General features: G+C 28.7%; 1 protein-coding gene across 2 annotated transcripts; it reads left to right on the top strand.

Annotated features, from left to right (window-relative positions):
- Positions 1-3,272: 3,272 nt before the first annotated feature.
- On the top strand, positions 3,273-16,903 carry LOC132937924 (uncharacterized). 2 transcript variants are annotated; one of them, XM_061004540.1, is made up of 5 exons: positions 3,273-3,355; positions 10,985-11,255; positions 11,346-11,609; positions 11,998-12,112; positions 14,082-16,903. In XM_061004540.1, exons 2-5 carry the CDS (start codon positions 11,227-11,229, stop codon positions 14,250-14,252), a joined length of 579 nt encoding a protein of 192 aa, XP_060860523.1. In that variant the 5' UTR covers positions 3,273-3,355; positions 10,985-11,226; the 3' UTR covers positions 14,253-16,903. The 2 variants fall into 2 exon arrangements, with proteins under 2 accessions (XP_060860523.1, XP_060860524.1); XM_061004541.1 differs by lacking the exon at positions 10,985-11,255 and having other exon boundaries at positions 3,283-3,359.
- The last annotated feature ends 2,915 nt before the right edge of the window (positions 16,904-19,818 follow it).

Here is a 19,818-nt window from a genome sequence, read left to right as displayed (position 1 = left end):
GATATAAATGAGCTGTAGGAAAAGTTTCAGGTGTAATAATTAAGTTTTAAAGGTCGCTACCAGCAGATAAAATAATGCTACAGTTAAACGGATAAGTTTGGAACCCGATATTGTTTTAAGAAAAAACTTAGAAGATTTTGTAACCGACAACACTCGCAAACTCTTTGACATATTAGGAATTTCTTCTCAGTTTTTTAATAAAGATGTCGACCATTGGGATAAAGACGAAGATTTAAAAAAAATTTTTTATTTATATTAGGATTTTATTAATATTTTCTTAATATTAGGAATTTCTTAATATTAGGATTTTATTAATATTAGGATTTTCTTAATATTAGGATTTTCTTAATTTTAAGATTTTCTTAATGTTGTCGGTTACAATTAATGAAATCCTAATATTAAGAAAATATTAAGAAAATCCTAATATAAATAAAATCCTAATATTAAGAAAATCTTAATATTAATGAAATCCTAATATTAAGAAAATCTTAATATTAATAAAATCCTAATATTAAGAAAATCATAATATTAAGAAAATATTAAGAAAATCTTAATATTAATGAAATCTTGCATTGAACAAATGTCTTTGTGTGTAAGATATATTGATAATGGTTTTATTAGAGAAGACTTTTTAGAATTTGTTCCTATTTATGATGCTAGTGGAAAAGGAATGGCACATACAATTATACGAGAAATTGGAAAACTAGACTTAAAATAGAAAATTTAATCGGTCAAGGTTATGATGGGGCGAGTGCAATGAGTGGCTTGTATAGTGGTGTCCAAAAGTATATTAGAGATGAAATACCACACGCGCTTTACATTCAATGCGCGGCATTGTAATAGGAAAATCTTGTACCATTCCTGAAATACGAAATTGTATTGGTTTGGTCTCAACAATTATAAATTTCTTTCGAAAATCTTCAATGAGATCTGAGGTTTTAAAATAATGTATAAAAAAACATATTACAAGTACCCAACAAAGTACCCTTATAAAAATGTGTGAAACACGTTGGGTAGATCGTCACGAAAGTATATTGAGATTCAAAGATTTATACGAAGTTATAGCTTATGCATTACATAATCTCGAAAATAATCATAATATAGAAACATCGCAACTCGCTTTTCAATATTATCTAAGACTCATCGCTCGTCTCAATTTATAATAGCATTATATGTCATAGAAAAACTTTTTGCCTTTACATTGCCATTATGTAATGCATACAAAAAGTAAATAATTATTTATCTGAATGTTGTGAAAATTGTATACAAGTTTTATCTTCTATTCGTATAAATGCCGATAAAGAATTTCAAACATTGTTTTTAGAAGTCGAACAAAAATTGAATTTATGGGATGAAACTATTCAAATACCTCGAATAACTGGGCGTCAATTGTCTCGTAGTAATACGTCAGCTGAATCACCGGAACAGTATAATAAACGAACAATATTTATACCATTTATCGATTATTTTAAAAATCAATTAATAGAACGATTTTCTAAACACAACGAAATTATTTCTGTATTACAAAAGTTGATTCCAAATCTCCTCAACAAATTTAAAACTAGTTAAAATGATTTTAAAAAATGTATAGACTTTTATAAACATGTTTTACCCAGTTTACAATACATTTGAATCAGAATTAAAAGTATGGATAGAAAAATGGAAAAAAGTTCCTCAGAATGAGTTTCCAAAGTCTGCTATTGATAGTTTCAGTAAGATATTCCCTGATTTTTTTCCAAATATATGGTGCTTGATGTCAATATTAGTTACTTTACCGGTATCAACAGCATCATCGGAAAGATCATTTTCAACGCTAAAAAAGATTGAAGTCGTACTTAAGAAATAGTACAAGTGAAAATCGACTAACAGGATTAGCCCTCATGTCAATTCATCGCAGTATTTCAATAGACACTGAAGAAGTTAATAATAATTTTGCAAGCCAACCTCGAAAATTGGGTTTTTTGATTTGATTTGATTTATATAGGTAATATTCTAGTTTTTATAATTTGTTATTAAAATAAAGTTAATTTATAATAATACTTAAATACATTTTTTTTTATAACCCCCCCCCCCCCCCCCCCCCCCCGAAATTAATTCCTATACACGCCACTGGTGGTTATTACCAAACAATTGTCGTATTCTTTATCTTGATTCACCACTCTGTGCCCACGATAAGCAATACTTACAAGCTACAGCTGAACACTTTCGATAATATGTTCGTGACATCCTAACCGTGTTATGTCCTTATCCGAACTCAATATAATTTGTAGGTACGTGAGTTGTATAATTGGTGGGTTAGCCATTATATTATTATTTTAAAATTTTGTACTTGGGATGTTTTAGACTACTTATATAAGATAAGAATTTGTTACCCACTCATATACATAATAAATATTACTATAAATGTAATTGATTATTACGCTCATTTGGTGGGTATCCACGCTCATATATTTCTATCTGCATATGTCAATCATAGGTATTATTACAGTATTACACCATTTACTAAATTTTAAGTTACTATATAATTTTTACAAAAATATTTAAAAACGTCTAGTTAAATTTCAACACGATAAAACCAAATGGTTGTTAAAAGATTAAATTGTAATTGTATGAGGCGAATATTTTTAATTTTGCTCCGGGTGCCAAATCATAACGGCACGACTGTATTTTTCGTTTGCATAATTAAATTATTATTGGTTAAAAATGTTATATCCATACAGTTTGTTAATACAGTTAAACTACATTGATATCGCCTGTGTTAGTCAGTTGACTCAGTAATTTTCAAGAGTTCTACGCATTTAAATCTATAAATATTATAAAATAAATTTTCTGGTTGCCTCCCCGAAACACGCAGGACCGTTAAAATCGTATTTTATTTTATGATTTCGATTTGATACGTTTCCCATAATCCACAGGTTAAAGACACACAAAACAATTAATGACATTACCATAATATATTACACACGATGACACAGTGAGCAAACACGGACAATATTTACAGTCGAGTAGGTTTTGTGACCGTTTCGTGTGATAATGGTAGCAGTAGCGTAACGTAGGTGGAGGAAATAATGCTTTTTTTCTAATATTTAGCGTCTATACTATATAATATTGTAATACGTGTACTTACCGATATACGTTTTTTGGAGGAAGTCAAAATGGAAGGGGGTCGTCGGTACAATATGTATATTGAAACAAGTGTTATGGCAATAGGCGAAACGGTAGTGATAGGAAATTTTTTAACACACTGCACTCGTACTTTAATTGTCGTACAGCACAGACCACGGGAGCAGCGACACGGCGCGGCAGCAAACTTCTACCTATACCTATATCCCGCGGGGACGGCGAAATCTTGAACGTAAGTAAGTCACAGTGGTTAATATTTTTATCGAGTGTATGGTAATAATATATTCTCGACGACCTGATCACTTGAGCCAAGAGGACAAGTTTGTCTAAATTGTATACAAATCAATTTGTTCGTTCGGCTCGAGTCATGAGGATCGTCAACAGCGACTTTATATTATATATTATGTACTCAAATATTACTGCCTATTTTTATATTACAATATTATATATTGTGTTACATATTATTATCATTTATTGAGATTTCGAAATAAAATACTTATATTTGACTTTTTAATATTTCTCAATAGCGTATTATTTTTTTATTTACATTATTATACCTATTATTGTTTTATACCTATACGTGTACTGTTTTCAATCGTCGACATAAAATATAGTTAGGATAACTAAACCGTTACTTAACTTATTTCCAATTTGCAATACATAATATGCATTTAGATATTTTTTAAATTTTACAATTATTATCACATCATGTCTTTATATGAATATAATATTCTAATAATCAAAATGCATTTTACATTTCCCGCACGACTTAACATACAGCATTGAGCATAAGTACACATTTACTAAAAGCTTCGTTTCGATTTCTGTTCACGGCTGTATGATGGGATATACATTTTAAATACAATTAAAACCATCACAGGTCCTGTTAAAGCTCGTGGCTACTTATTTAAATATTAAAAATGCAAATTTATCGAAAAAAAAATTGTTAATCATATTATAAGTATGGAACGAATAAATTCTCAGAACACGTTGACATAGATACCTAGATAAAATATATTACACTGGTAGTTCAAACTTCAAAGTGTACCTACCGGGTTTATTTTTCTACATAAACGCGTGTGTGCGATACTTAAGTAAGTAATACTATTATATACATACAAGATACAATAATAAAACAGTATAATAATCGGACGAAAAAATAAATTTTACAAAAAAATAGTTTGCAAATACCTGCGTGTCCTCTTCCGCTCGACTGCACCACGCGGTTACTTATAATCGTCGTAAAGTCACAACAGTTTAGGCGCTCGCAAAGCTACACATAGTGTGTAAAGTCTGTAATATATAATAATATACAATATACTATTATATAACAATAATAACATGTAGGTATACGCACCACACACACACCAATAAAAAGTTTAACGCAATTACGGTTAAGCGCATTAGTCGTGATCGATATAAATAATAATAATAATATAATATGACACTTAAATCCTAAAATTTTTTTTCCCAAACGTCGGTGCAGTATAACGACGAATGCCATTCTCGTTTCGCAGGGTGACCGAACAGACAATTTGGCACCGAAGTGGCTAAGTATATTATTATGTATAGGTACCTGACCTATAATAGATCTCTCGTGATTATATACGTATAATATAATAATAATATTAGGTACACGCGTATTCCGTATAATACCTATACATATAGAGCAGACAACTGCACAAGTGCATAGGTAATATACATATACCTATATAATAGAATATAATTTGCGCCACGTCATACATTTCACAAGTGTCACACGCTTTTGGCCCAGCTGCGCACTTATCGGCACACCGGCGTGTACCTTTATAATGTCGCATACTTATCATGGGAAATATATACCTACTCGATATCGTACAAAATAATAAAACGTTTCACGGTTTATGGATATCGCCGTGCACAATCGTCGACGGCGTTTACGATCGTTGTTTTTGACAACATATTTGTCATTGTTTTTCTTATCAAACCGTCGCCCCCCTATACGATATTGTATAGGCGCACTGAAACATACGACACATAGGTAGGTAGGTAAAACGCCATATAACATGTATACTAGCCGGCGTCTGTGCGCAGGCCGCAGTTTTAATTTTTTTTTTTTATTTAATAGATGTGATTAAAATATAATGTATAACGTCTGATGCGAGGAAACGAGTTTTTGATAACGATGTAAATTTTTTATGTATATATATTATATATGTTATGTATTATCGATGCACGCTCGATATCGTATTATCCAAAGATTATACACGAGTGCGTGCGACCCGAGCGTGCGGTATATATACAGGCCTATATTATATTATTACACTATCATACGATTTTTGACAACACGATACTGTTATAATATAGGTATTTGGTATACGGTATACCTAAGCGCAAAATTACATACGGAATTCGGTTGGTTAGCGGTTATCGAATTAGTAATATAATATTATTGTCTTATTGACAAAGATATAATCGCGGAACAGAATGCGAGTTACACGTAAATCGTACAGGTGGTATATACCGACATGTGTATAAAATATGTAATAGAGCTGCACACGGATACGAATTGACTCCCATAAACACACGTATTATTGTATCGCAGCTAGGAATTCATAGTCGAAGGAAAAGTTTTAATAAAATAATTAATATTCCATAGCAATATATTTTGAAATGTAACAAAAACATATGAGTTTTAAATAATCTTAAATAATAATTAAAGATACCATAACATACAATAATATTCTGGCTGCAATCACGCTGCGTGTTATAATAATTGAGGCCTGAGGGCCCCTACAAATGAGGGGCCATCAAGTGTAAAATTTAAAAAAAAAACAAAAATAGACCAATGTTTAATTAAAATATTTTTAAATTATCTCATTACCTCTTATAAATTTAAAATAAAATTGCATGGCATAGGTCACTGTTGCGCTCAACCCCTCAATTAATAGTTATACGTACACCTAACGGGAAACTAGATTTGACTGATTTGAGTAGGAGTTATATTATATAAAACGGATTTTGTCTTTCCAAATTAGTAATCTCTCCCGTTCTAGTTCAATATTCTAGAGATCTATTATTTTTGTCAGAATCGAGTGTCGCCAGTGTCGGGACACGAACATATAAGAAATATACCCTAACCTAACCTACTCAAGATCTATTATACAGCGTCTACTATAGCTGATATATTAAAATTGTTAACAACTTCTTTTACACGATACCACGAGAGATAAAAGTTATATTTAATAAATTCTTTATATCACCTATAACTAGTTTTATCATATAGCAATTAACATTTTAGATTTTAAACGAAGCGATGAATGTATTGATTTTACAATAATTTGTGTTTTTTTTTTATTTATTTTTTTTTTTTGTGTCTGTCATTACCTTTTAGCAGGGCCATATTTACCATAAGGCAGGATATAGGCAACTGTCTATGGCCTCCGTTATTAGAGGGTCTCAGATTTTTATGAACTTTTTTTATTTTTTTTAGAGTACTAATTTCATCGTATAAAATAAATATAAGAAACATATTATAATATTTCAAAAAAAATAAATAATTAATCTTTATCAGTGTAAAATGTAAATGAAAATAAAAAAAAGTCTATTTTTAATAAGAAAGAATTGATAACTTAGGCTTACTATCAATAGAAAGTGATCTTACATCTTCTTTAAACTTCGATGACATAATAAATGAATTTGCTTTATAAAAAGCAAGAAAAGTAATATTATAAAATAGCTTATTATTAATTATTTCTATTATAAATATAAAAATGTACTGTTTATTATAGTTAATAAATAATATAAAAAGAAGAAATGTTTAATTTTGTTTTCAATATCAATAATAAATATAATATTAATGAATAAATAATAGGTACAAGAAATATGTAGCCTGTAGAGATAAAAATGAATAACATTATAATTATGTTAGTGAAAATGTATAAGTTAATACTAAATTAATATAAATTATTATTTTGTTTTATACAATTTGTTTGAGGAGGGAGGGGGGCTATAGTTTAAACGCCACTGTTGCCAAGGGGCCACGTATTTTATTTTGCCTAAGGCCACAAAATGCCTAAATCAGGCCCTGTCTTTTAGGACAGTAAAAATGCTTGGATTTTCTTCAACAGTAACTTTTCTGATAGGAAAGTGAATCTAGTTGGTACTTGGAGGGGGGTCAAAAGTAAAAATTTCTCAGTAGTTTTCAAAAGCGACGTGAAAAACAAAAGAAAAATTAAGGAAAATCGGGAATTTTTATGCAACTACTTTCGAGAAAATCTTTGGTTTTGGTTTTTGGTGCAACTCTAAAACAAACGACCGTAGGTACATGACATTTTGACTGAATGTTTATATTAGCATTTTCTATACACCATAATATTTTGACTTATTTTGAGCTGTTTACGGATTATTTGTTGTAGTTTTTTTTTTCTATAAAAATCAATAAGATTATTTATTGGGTAAAAAAGCTTGAAAATTTAATAGAAGGCTCCTAGGTTATTGTTTCAAAGGCAGATGAAGAAAATTAAAAATCCATAGTCACAATTTTTTTTATAAGCATTTAAAGATCGAATTTTGACAAAATTTATCAAATTTAAAATTTAATAATTATTTTGTAGTTAAAAATTTATAAAATGTTCAACTTTTATAGCTAAGGATTGAAATTTTAAAATAACGTTCCACATAAATAGGTAAATATATAAATTAATTTATTCACAATATTATCATCAAATATACTTAGTAATATCATAGGCTGACTGACCGTTTTCGCTCAGAATCGTTTTTCTTATACAATGATATTATATCATTGAATTCAAATTTAACACCATCCATTACAGTGACCCACTTGTAACCTACTGTACAGCAGAGCGACATCCACTTTTTTGTTTTATCATTTTAAAATGCCCAAAAGATCAAGATTATTTTTTAATATTGAAAATCCGTTAATATTTTTAAAATAACATATTTTATAAATAATAAATTAAAATATTACCATTAATATAATTTTATATTTTAGTTTTCTACAGTCAAAATTAAATTTTAAAACCTTAGCTTTGCATTTCCGTATGCAGTAGGATTTCGAATACAATTAGAGTAAAATTCTTTATCTTCAATTCATGTTGGTAACATAAACTAAATTGTGATCATATCTCGATTTTGTAAACTAGTTCAAATTTAAAATAACATACTTTTATGATAATTCAGAAATTATTAATTTATATAAATTTAACAATTCAATAAATATGACTATATCAAGACAATTTTTATTTTTGCTTATGAATTTTATTTAAGTAACTGTATTTTGAAATTTGTAATGGTTTTTTTTAATCAAGAAATGGAAAACTATTATATGTAATTAATAATTAATATATTGATGTATACTTAGTTTTAATTACCTACCTAACTACCTATAAATACAACACAACACAATGCGTCAATACAATATTTTACGTTAAAACTAATATTATTAACTTAAATATTTCTATTTAGTACTGTAGTATACAATATAGTATACCTAGTGTAAAATGTATCTAAATACAGTAATATTGATTTCAATATTTAACTTTACCTATTCAATAAATCGCGTATTTCAGAAATTAAAATCACAATGAGATATAATAATATAATATAACAATAATCATTTCCTCGAAGAAAGAGCTAGTTTATACGTTCTATTATACTTATACGTATATTGCAGATGAAAAAATAACGATATACATTCGAGTCTCGCAATGACTCGATTTTCAATGGGAATAAGTCAAAATTCGACTTATGTATTTTTTGAGTTAGGCGTATATACCTCAAAAACAAGTTCAGGTAATAAACTTCAAGGGGTGAGAATAAAACTCGAGTTATCGCGGTTTTCGAGTTACCAAGACTTAACTGTATTATATATTTAATTTTATTTGCGCGTGAATCAATAAACAAACACACAACCATATGTTCTCGCATTCAGTTTTTGTTTACATAATTGTAGTATTGTGAAAACTGTGTTCGTCAAGGTTGTAAAACTATACGGGCTTCGAACGATTTATAAAACTACAAATTAAAAACATTTAAAATTTTACATGAAAAAAATATATATAAAAATTATTTCAAAAGCAATTCCGGTCTGCAGTGAAAGACGCTCAAATTTCTTGGTCCCCGATTGGTCCTGTTAAATTTTGGAGAACTGACTTAATATTTTCTGAAAGCACATCTACTGCTGCAGCAGATACATGAGACCAGACGACTGACAAAAACGCATCGTAGACATCTTCATAACAATTATTAATAAGTGGAACCAATGATAAAGCCCATATTAATATGTTAATTAAATCTAAAATATTATTGAGTACCTATTGACCATTATTTCTACAAAACCATTAAAACAATGAAAAATTTAAAATTTTATTATACGCACGAGTACATTATAACTACCTACTATATTATGCAATAAATACAATGCATACACACGAACGTGTAATATAATATATTTCATAGTGTTATAAAGTTTAGTGTGAGGACTGATGTTAACAGCTGCAGGTGTCAAGTGGCGTGTGTACTGTGTATTATGTTTACGTATAGTTAGGTACTGTAGTTATAACTATAGGGCTCGGAAGTTATAGGAGCTAATAAAGGAAAAATATGCATGTGAATATTATGCATAAAAAAATGTAAGATGTGCATGAAAAAAAGTGTGAAATATGTAAAAAAAATGTTAATAAGTATTGATCAAAATTCAAAATTCAAAAACAACCATTCCCAGACAGCATTTTGTAATGATAATATTATAATAGCGTTATACTAATATTGTTCGTTATTACAATGTTATAATAATATTATTAATCAAAAAATTTCTGTCTGGGTTGTGTGTTGTTATTAATGTGCACCAAAAAAAATGTAAAATATGAAAAAATAAATTCGAAGATATGGTAAATATCGGAATAGATGTTAGCGAGATAGAGATTAAATGCGCAACCCCCCGTGCAGGTAAATGAATAGTAGACTGCGACAATAACAATAAATACCTACATTAAATAATATTGAGTTTTATATCCATTATTGTTATTAAAATATACAGCTTAAGAAAGAATAAGATCAATTTTTTAGAAAATATTAGTTATGCATATAATATGCGTACGAAAATCAATAATCATGCACTTCTTCTCTAAATTTACGAAATATACATTCTAAATTTTTTGATTTTTAAGCTCACCATTGCAGCATATAGCTCGGGTTTCTAGCTTGGTCTGCTATAAATCGACAGCATATACAATAATATGCAACTCCTATAGCTTCCGACTTTCCGAGCCCTAGTTAGGTATAATAACTTAATATTTTTTAATACTTTTTAACTATTACTAATCACAAAATATGGATTACTAGATTATAAATTATATTTATAAATTCTAAAATGTTAAAGTAAGTAATGTATAACACCAATTAATAATTATATAAGTATATAATATTATATATATTACATGATATATGAATAGTGTAAAAACATTTCAAAACAACAAAAAGCCAATTCAAATGTCGTGTAGGTATATTAAATATAAATTCGATTCGCTCAAAGTATAGATACATTTTATCTACTTTGAGCGAATCGAATTTATAACTAATAACTCATAACTGTGATAGCTAGAACTACTATTATAATATTATTATCGGACGAAGAGAATATTATTAAACGTCCACAACATCCGAACTCTAATATTGTATAAAACTATAGTATAGGTATAATATAAGACATAAGTACAATGGAACCTCGGTATCTCGAAGTCTCATGGGCTGGTGAGGTGATTCCGAACATTTTAAATAAAGATTATGTTTATTTTTGGAGAGAAATTGTTTATTCATTATATACTTTTCATTTATATAATATATTTTTTATTGATAATAGGTGCATATTATTGAATAACATATAGGTACATACGAAATCAATATACTTTTTTTGGCGCCATCTGCAGCAGGGGCATACGCTTATGTATATTTTTGTCTTTATTCAGTTCTCATTCGATTGAATCATTAATATTCGGGACGATTCTAAAAACGAATTAATAAAAAAAAAATCGATGTAATATTATAATAATATACGTTGGCCTAATAAGAATGCCGCCGGGTATTTGAAGTTTCAACCACCCGATGACCACGACCAACGTTGCGGCCAGCAGGTGATATAACATAATATGTACCTTGGTATATGTATCATTATAGGAATTATACGATATAATATGACTAATAATACACTATTATATGTGCAGGGGCACCCTCGCGATACCGGCGTCCTTGGTTATACCCTCCTTGGCAACTAACTACAGTATGCGACCTAAACAAATCGTCGATAATATTGTCGTATGGCATTTCACGAATCGTGTTCGTTACGTTCAAACGTGCGTTAATATTTTTTTGCGACCGGTTAGCGGATATAATAATATTATAATTATGTCGGAAAAAGATATCGCCAGGCAAGTATTGCGTGGCTACATAGACCGGGAAATCGACTTGGAAAACCAACTAAAAGAGATGTGAGTACCGATATTATACAAACCATATTTTTATATTATGTGATAGGTACACAAATATATTTATTATTTTTATTAAATATTGTTTATATTGTACAAGTTTCGTGTCTCATTATATTATGTCGTGGACGTCCGATTTAGAGACCAAAAGAGATTTAATGACGTTTTTATTACCAAACTGAGTGCCTATACATTATATGATACATACATCATTCAAAATATAATCTTTAAATCGTTTAATCACTCAAACATTTCATCGACTGAATAAAGTTTGTAGTGTGAAAACGTTTCACTAGATAATATACTCTTAGTTCCTACTGCCTATATTTAAGTAAATCATATCATGTTCACGATATTATATACATTAAAACAATGATTTTTATCTACACAGATTGAACAGGCGCAAGACGGTGGTGGTAGAAGAAGGAGACTTTTTTAAAATCCGCCGAGAACAGATGGAGAAACAGAAGAAAATCGCAAAAAAAAGGAACGAAACGTTTTTAAAAGTGGGTAACAGATAATACTACCTATGTCCTACATGAATCCCGGGAAAAAAATCGCCAGACAACAATATTACTCACAACCACATGCAGCATGAACAAATATTTTTTAACGTTAATTAGTATCTATAATTATCATTTACCACATTATTATTATTCAATTACAAATACGTATATTATATTATATTATATTATTAAAAAAATTATACATTATAAATAATATTTTGTTTTAAATATTATGTGTGATTCAACTTAATTAATTTAACAACTTCACAAATATAGCATATAAAAATATTTCATTTCGAATGATCGATACGTCAAATAATAAAGTTAAAAACATAGTAAACAAAAATATTATACAAAATATAAATAATAATATAATAATAATTATCAAACAATAATTTATTAAATGTAGGCACGAGGCATATTACACATAATATATTAACGTAATTTAAAACAAAATGTTATTTATAATAATATATCATTTTTTTTATAACATAATATAATATAATATAATATGCGTATTTGTAATTAAATATTAATAATGTGGTAAATATAGATAGTAATTAACGTTTAAAAAATATTTGTTCATGTTGCATGTGGTTGTGAGTAATATTGTAGTCTGGGGATTTATTTTCCAGGGAATTTTTTTTCCTGGGGATTTTTTTTCCGATTACCGTCCTATATATAAACCCAACCAACTCATAATATTTTCGTTAATATTGTGTAGTATTAGTACGTACTTCGCAATATTGTTGATAACGTTAATTTATTATTCAGATACCTCACTGCCTTAGTACAATTTATAGAACCTAACGGGTATTATCATTATATTTTAACAATTACCACTAAATTTAAAAACACATTTACAAATTATTAATTAAATCAAACTATATAAAAAGAAGAATTATATAATCGTATTCGTAGTTTGTAGGTACGTCGTCCTAAAAATGTCCATAAAAACGAACGTGTGTCTTTTAACCTAGGAAGCATTCAAACATATAATAATAATATATAGGTAGATGGTTATAAATTCAAGTTTAACGTTAAACATCATTTTTATTTTGAGGTACCTAGAAATATAATTTTCAATAACGTAGCCTACAGCTTTTTGGGAGCGTGTCCATTCAATATTAATTTGTATAATAGGCACCCAGACCCAGTATGTAATTGATATTAGATTTCTTAATTATATCTTTGCATGCAATTTTGGTAAAATCGATATGACTTAAAGGTACCTACAGCATGGCATAAGTACTTAAAAATTTCAATCTTATAATAATAATATAGTAACCGCATGTCCACGTTCAATAATTTGTTGTTTTTTCATTTACTTTATAACTCATATAGTTGTAAATTATAATACTTGGTATGATTGAAAAAAAAAACTCAACCAGTATAATATTAGTGTATCTCTATTTTATAAAATTATAAACATATTCGAATTTTTTACTCTTTTTGTGGTGTTTGTAAAAGAAAAAATGGTGGACAAGTGGGTATAGCTCTGCTGTACAGTTGTATAGGTGTCAAGTGGATCATCCCTCATGATATGTTAAATTTTAATTTTACTTCGAAAATTCAATTTTGACCTCATAAAAGCATCAACTAGGTTCACTTTCCATCAGAAAACTTACTGAAGTTGAAAATCGAAGCATTATTTCGACTACTTATTGTGTACTTACACACACACACACAATTAAAATTAAATAAAACACATATCGCTGTAAGATCAATACATTTATCGCTCAAAATCTTAAATATTTAAATAAGCATAGTTATTAAAAATGATACAAATTACAGTTATGAGTTAAAAGTGGGGGTTAATAGCTAGTGGAGTGAGCAGGAGCAGAGGCAAATCCTATTAACAGTGTTATAATGTTATATAATATTTATGCTACTCCCTAATATCACGAAATTAATCACAAAATAATATTACTAACGAAGCACAATTTTACGATAAAAATTGTTTGTTTAGGATCTCGAACACGCAACTGCGAAATTGAGAGCATCTCTCGCTTGCGACGACCTCACCGACAAAAAGTTAGACAACGAACGCAAAAAAATTTACAGATTATGTCAGACAGACACGGCGAGAACAATCTGTTTAATACCTTCCAGGAAACTGTTTTTGACGTGTAGGCTGTGATATTTTATCTACAAATCAATTTTTTTGTAGTATGAATTTAATATATAATATAATATAATATGATTCTTAAACAAACTCAATGTATATAAACCTATACTATATAACATGTACTATGTACATTGTACATATCTATTATTATATTTATTACTGTGCTATTATGATAAGAGATCTGTTTAGGAAATGAAAGGATACCTACAAATCGCGTGATGCGAGTAGGTACGGGATATGAAGAAAAAATTGTAATCGATTAGAAGTATAAAAGTTTCTTTTATTATTGTTATTGATTTATAATGTTTCGTAGTTTTGTTTCTGTATAGGAACATATTATATTTATAAAATATAGGTTACCTACTTGAAAGCTGAAGTTTTGCGTTAACTTTGTAATGTTCATATAATTTAACCTAATTTTGTAGATTTATTAAATTGTGATTTATTTATTATAAATACATACCTACAATAAAGATGTCGGTCAAGTTGCTCCAATGCGAATAAATCCTTAATTTTGTGAAATGTTTTTCTCTTCATTATACTCACATATTATTAATACTTAATTGTAGCAAATTATGAAATAAAAATTTCCAATTTGAATTTAAAAATGTTATAGGTACATTTTTAACTATAATTTTTTTTTGCAAATTTTTGTGATTTTGATGACATTCGTCAAAATTGATTTTAAACTCTCATAAAAAATTTTTATCGATTTACGATAAATTTTGTTTTCATTTCCGCTATTAGCAATTCTTGTGGAACCTATTTTACTAAATGTTTAAGGTTTTTGACTGAGTTAAAAATTTAACATCCACAGTTATTGAAAATAAAATTTTAATATATGTTTATAAATACCTATTAAGTTAAAAATCAAAGAATTTTTTCTAATATAAATCGTGGTAAACTCTTCCGGTTGTATGGTAGGTACTCCCGATTTTCAAAACTATTAAACTCCCCGGGTCAACGTTATGTTTACGGTTTACGGTACCTGTAGGAAATATGAAAACTCTCTCGAGTAGTTTTTGGATTATATATTCGAAAAAATTATAGACTATAAACAGACCGAAAATTGGACGCACCGCCTAATATTTTTATATGTTCATATTAGTTATGTCCAAGTCCACCCTATAGTTGTGCGTCACGTAAGATTTGGTGAGCGGCACGCACGCTATCCGTTGGCCTAGGATCGCATGCGCCGCAAATTTTTAAACAATGTAATTTTGCTCAAGTGTGGACCCAGCTTTATTATACTCGTATATTAAAAAATTAAATCTGTCAAGAAGTTCCATCACTGGATGGATTCTTCTCTCAAGCCTACAAACTCCCACAGCGCTTGTACTCATTGTAAAAAAATTAATTTACAGATTGTATAACAAATTAATGTAACAAAAAAAAATAAATAAATAAACATTATTATAAAAATGTAATTATGATGTTAATTTAATTTGAAATTAATTTAAAATATTATTTTATTATTTACTATAATTATAGTAAATAATTTACTTTTATTTTAATGAAATTCATATGCGTGGATAATAGATATTATATTAAATTAAAAAAATTTTTATGTTCATGTTATTATAAACATTAAGTTATAATGTATAAACCAATAGTTATTAGTTATTACGAACTCGGGAGACTTTACATGTGCCAGTCAGGTAGGTACCGGAGTAGACCCGGGAGAGTATTATACGGGTCGTTAAAATTAAGATATTATACATTTGCCAAAATCGGCCAAATCGTGAACAAATTCACACAATTCAGCCGACAGCTATATCAGAAGGATGACGTATTCCCGAGGCCTTTTTTTTCACTGGGGTTATAAATAGTGAATTGTTCGACCTTTTTGCACCGGCGCATCGCCGGACTACAGAAAATATACTAAACCCAATATAAGTGTTAGACCTTGTTATTGCTAGTAGTTTACTCGACATAATAATGTGTTCTGTCGTAAAGGTCACGTTTTACTAAATGTCACACTGCGAGTTTCAATTATTCAGCGTAAAATATTGTTTGGACTTCAGATGAATTGAAAAAACCGAAAATAGTCATTAAGGGAGTTCGATCCCATATTCCCATCGCTGTTTACTACCAAAATATCTTATGCCAACTACTGTACCGTCATCTATTCTAGCCATCGGACAACACTTGTTAATGATAATATAGGCAGTGGCGTATTTACGGAGGGGTTTTCGGGTCTCGACCCTCCCCCTCCCCACCAGAATGGAATAATATAATTATTAATTCATAACTTTCATAACTCGTATATGCAGGGTTAGAGACTTCTTGATTTTGTACGTTTTTTTGTAGTGGTCGTAGATTATTCTAGGTAGGTTATACATTTGTTTCACGAAATGGCGAAATTAAATATACAAAGTTTGAATTTGCATTTTTTTGCATATTTTAGAAGAAGTGCATATTTGTGCAATTTTTTAAATTTTGTGTTACGTAAAATTGTGGAGGATAATCATATCTGGATAACATTCAAGGATATTTTTTAAAATAAATTATGTTTGAGTAGGTAGCGTGTAGGCGCAAATGGCGTTTGAGATTTGGGGAGGCTGAAGCCTGAAGTCCTTATAATATTGAATAAGGACAAGGAGGAGGCTTGGTCCCCTAATCTCCCCCCCATATTTGCGCGTATGGTAGGTAGGTACGTGAGATCTTATGAGTCTCTCTGTGACAAGACTTTGGTACCTAAAGCTAATTGAAATCTAGATTCTAGATTGTACGAAGAAAAGAAAACCAGTAGATAGTAGTCCCCCCCACCAAATCTTTGCTATGGATCCCTGCCTGTGCTAGTGTCCCGCATTATCCGTTAAGTTGTGATTTCGATTTTTTACTCACACACTTACCTACCATATGAAATTGGGTAACTCCGGACTCCAGACACCCACGTATAAATTCATAGAAAATCGAAGAAATCATATTTGGTTGACTCCTTCACGTTTAAAAAAAAGTATTTATCGACGTTAAATACGATAACATTTTTTTCAATGAACATGTTAAACACATTTCAACAAAAGAAATAAAAAAGTTCTAATTAATAATAAATAATAGTTAAGTGAAAATAGGTTTATTGAATATTAAAAAAAAGGTTCTACAATATTTCATTCTAAAATAAAAATAAAAATATTTAATTAGGTAGAACTTTTTCTGTCTTATTTATTGTTTTTTATTATTATTCAGCTAATAATTCTTTCTCATCGCTCATCGCTACCAATCTTCTAATACGAAACAATGTAATTATTATGAAACATTGAAATCTGTATCTCGATCGTACAATTCTGTTGAATACGGATAAATGTAATAATTATTAGGTAGTGATTAATTTAATTAGAACCTTTTCATACTAACGTATTGTTAATAATTTAGTTCCATTAACCGTGCGTTTTCAATTTGATTAAATTGTGTTTATAATTTAATTTTTGGCGATTTAGATCCTTTAACTTTTAAAAAAATGATCGTATAATCATAAAATATGTAAGCATTTTAAAACCATTTTAGTTAAAAAGTGACTTTGGAATAATTAGGATTTAAAACCTTATCATTCTAGACCCACGATTAGTATACCCTAAAAATGTCAAATCGATAACTCTAATAAATTGTAATATTTATAATTATAAATTACGTATGCCATGTCTTACAATGTAATTTGTCAAAAAATAGTATTACAGGTTGATATTGTAATCGTGTATAATATATGTGATGATAATTGGTACATTTTGTTAAGGATAACTGGTGCATTTTAGTATAGGTAGTTTGGAAGGAATTGGTATATATAATAATGTACTTTTGAGAGCAACTGGTGTCTGGTGCATGTCCAAAATATCTACCAATATTTTGTAGAAATGTAATCAATTTCCTAAGGTAATTAGTAAAATTACTAATTATTAATTTAATTTCCTTTATAAGTAAGATCCAATAAAAATGTTAAAAAATGTTTTGTCCGAATTTAGTGATTTACCCCATTATTACGGAAGGTACAAACTACCAAGTTTAATTTATTATATGTACAGATGTTTTTTCTATAATCCTAGAGAATAGTGATTCAAATATTTTAGTATTTTCACAGATAACCTACAGAAATCAGAGATTTAGTATCCATAAATAAAAGATTATAGCTTAAGAGGAAGCTACACCTGCTGTGTTGATTCCCTCCGTCATACAAAATTTAATGTAAAAAAGGTGGATAAGTGGATGTCGCTCTGCTGTACAGTAGGTTACAAGTGGGTCACTGTAATGGATGGTGTTAAATTTGAATTCAATGATATAATATCATTGTATAAGAAAAACGATTCTGAGCGAAAACGGTCAGTCAGCCTATGATTTTACCAAGTATATTTGATGATATTATTGTGAATAAAGTAATTTATATATAACCTATTTACGTGGAGCCTTGTTTTAAATTTTCACGCTTTTTTACCCAACAAATAAAAATTTATTGATATTTATAGAAAAAAAAAACTAAAAAAATTGAAAACTGACAATGTCCGTAAACAGCTCAAAAAGAGTCAAAATATTTTCAACATTTTATGGTGTATAGAAAATGCTAATATAAACATTCAGTGAAATTTTCAAGTATCTACAGTCATTCGTTTTTTAATTACAGTAAAATAAGAAAATTGTTACATGAGAAATTGAGTGAATTTCAAATGTTGTAAAAATATAAATTTCAGACGCTCATAAAAATTTAATTTAAGTTTCTTCTACATTTTTTTTTTGATAAAGGTAGACAAACTTATGAGTAATCTTATATTACATTTTCAAATCTTAGATTTAAAAAGAAAAATTTTTATGAATTCTCATCAAAATAATTTGCTATTTTTCGTGATTTTTCCGTATTTTGTCAAAATTTGAACTTTAAATGCTTATAATTAAAAACTGTGACTAAGGATTTTTAATTTTTTTCATCTGCCTTTGAAACAATAACCTGGGAGCCTTCTATTAAATTTTCAAGCTTTTTTACTCAACAGATAAAATTTTATTGATATTTATAGAAAAAAAAACTAAAAAAATTGAAAACTGACAATGGCCGTAAACAGCTCAAAAAGAGTCAAAATATTTTCAAAATTTTATGGTGTATAGAAAATGCTAATATAAACATTCAGTCAAAATTTCATGTCCCTGCGGTCATTTGTTTTAGAGTTACACCATAAACCAAAATCGATTTTCTCGAAAACAGATTTTGCGTAAAAATTACCGTTTTTCCTTAATTTTTCTTTTGTTTTTCACGTCGCTTGTGAAAACTACTGGGAAATTTTTACTTTTGACCCCCCAAAGTACCAACTAGATTCACTTTCCTATCAGAAAAGTTACTATTGAAGAAAATCCAAGCACTTTTACTGTCCTAAAAGGTGATGACAGACACAAAAATAAAAAAAAAAATAAAAAAAAAAACACACATCATTGTAGAATTAATACATTCATCGCTTCGCTCAGAATCTAAAAGAGTATTTAAAAATTGTTGTATTTAAATTTTCGGAGAAGTTAAAATCAAAAATGTGGGAAGTCAATTTCAAGTAGACTTGACGATAAATTCAAATCTGTTTCTAGAATTCTTATCGCTTCATTAGAT

The sequence above is a fragment of the Metopolophium dirhodum genome, chromosome 2, assembly GCF_019925205.1.
Source record: "Metopolophium dirhodum isolate CAU chromosome 2, ASM1992520v1, whole genome shotgun sequence".
NCBI classification, from domain to species: Eukaryota; Metazoa; Arthropoda; class Insecta; order Hemiptera; family Aphididae; genus Metopolophium; species Metopolophium dirhodum.
The sequence above is the reverse complement of the archived record's forward strand: the minus strand, read 5'-3'. Positions and strand labels throughout refer to the sequence as shown.

What these genes read in the sequence shown, in the direction of transcription:
- LOC132937924 (XM_061004540.1), top strand. Translation starts at nt 11,227, where the DNA reads ATGACCACGACCAACGTTGCGGCCAGCAG. An exon ending in GAAAACCAACTAAAAGAGAT is followed by an intron (nt 11,610 to 11,997) that starts GTGAGTACCGAT and finishes TTATCTACACAG; the next exon opens with ATTGAACAGGCGCAAGACGG. An exon ending in GGAACGAAACGTTTTTAAAA is followed by an intron (nt 12,113 to 14,081) that starts GTGGGTAACAGA and finishes TTGTTTGTTTAG; the next exon opens with GATCTCGAACACGCAACTGC.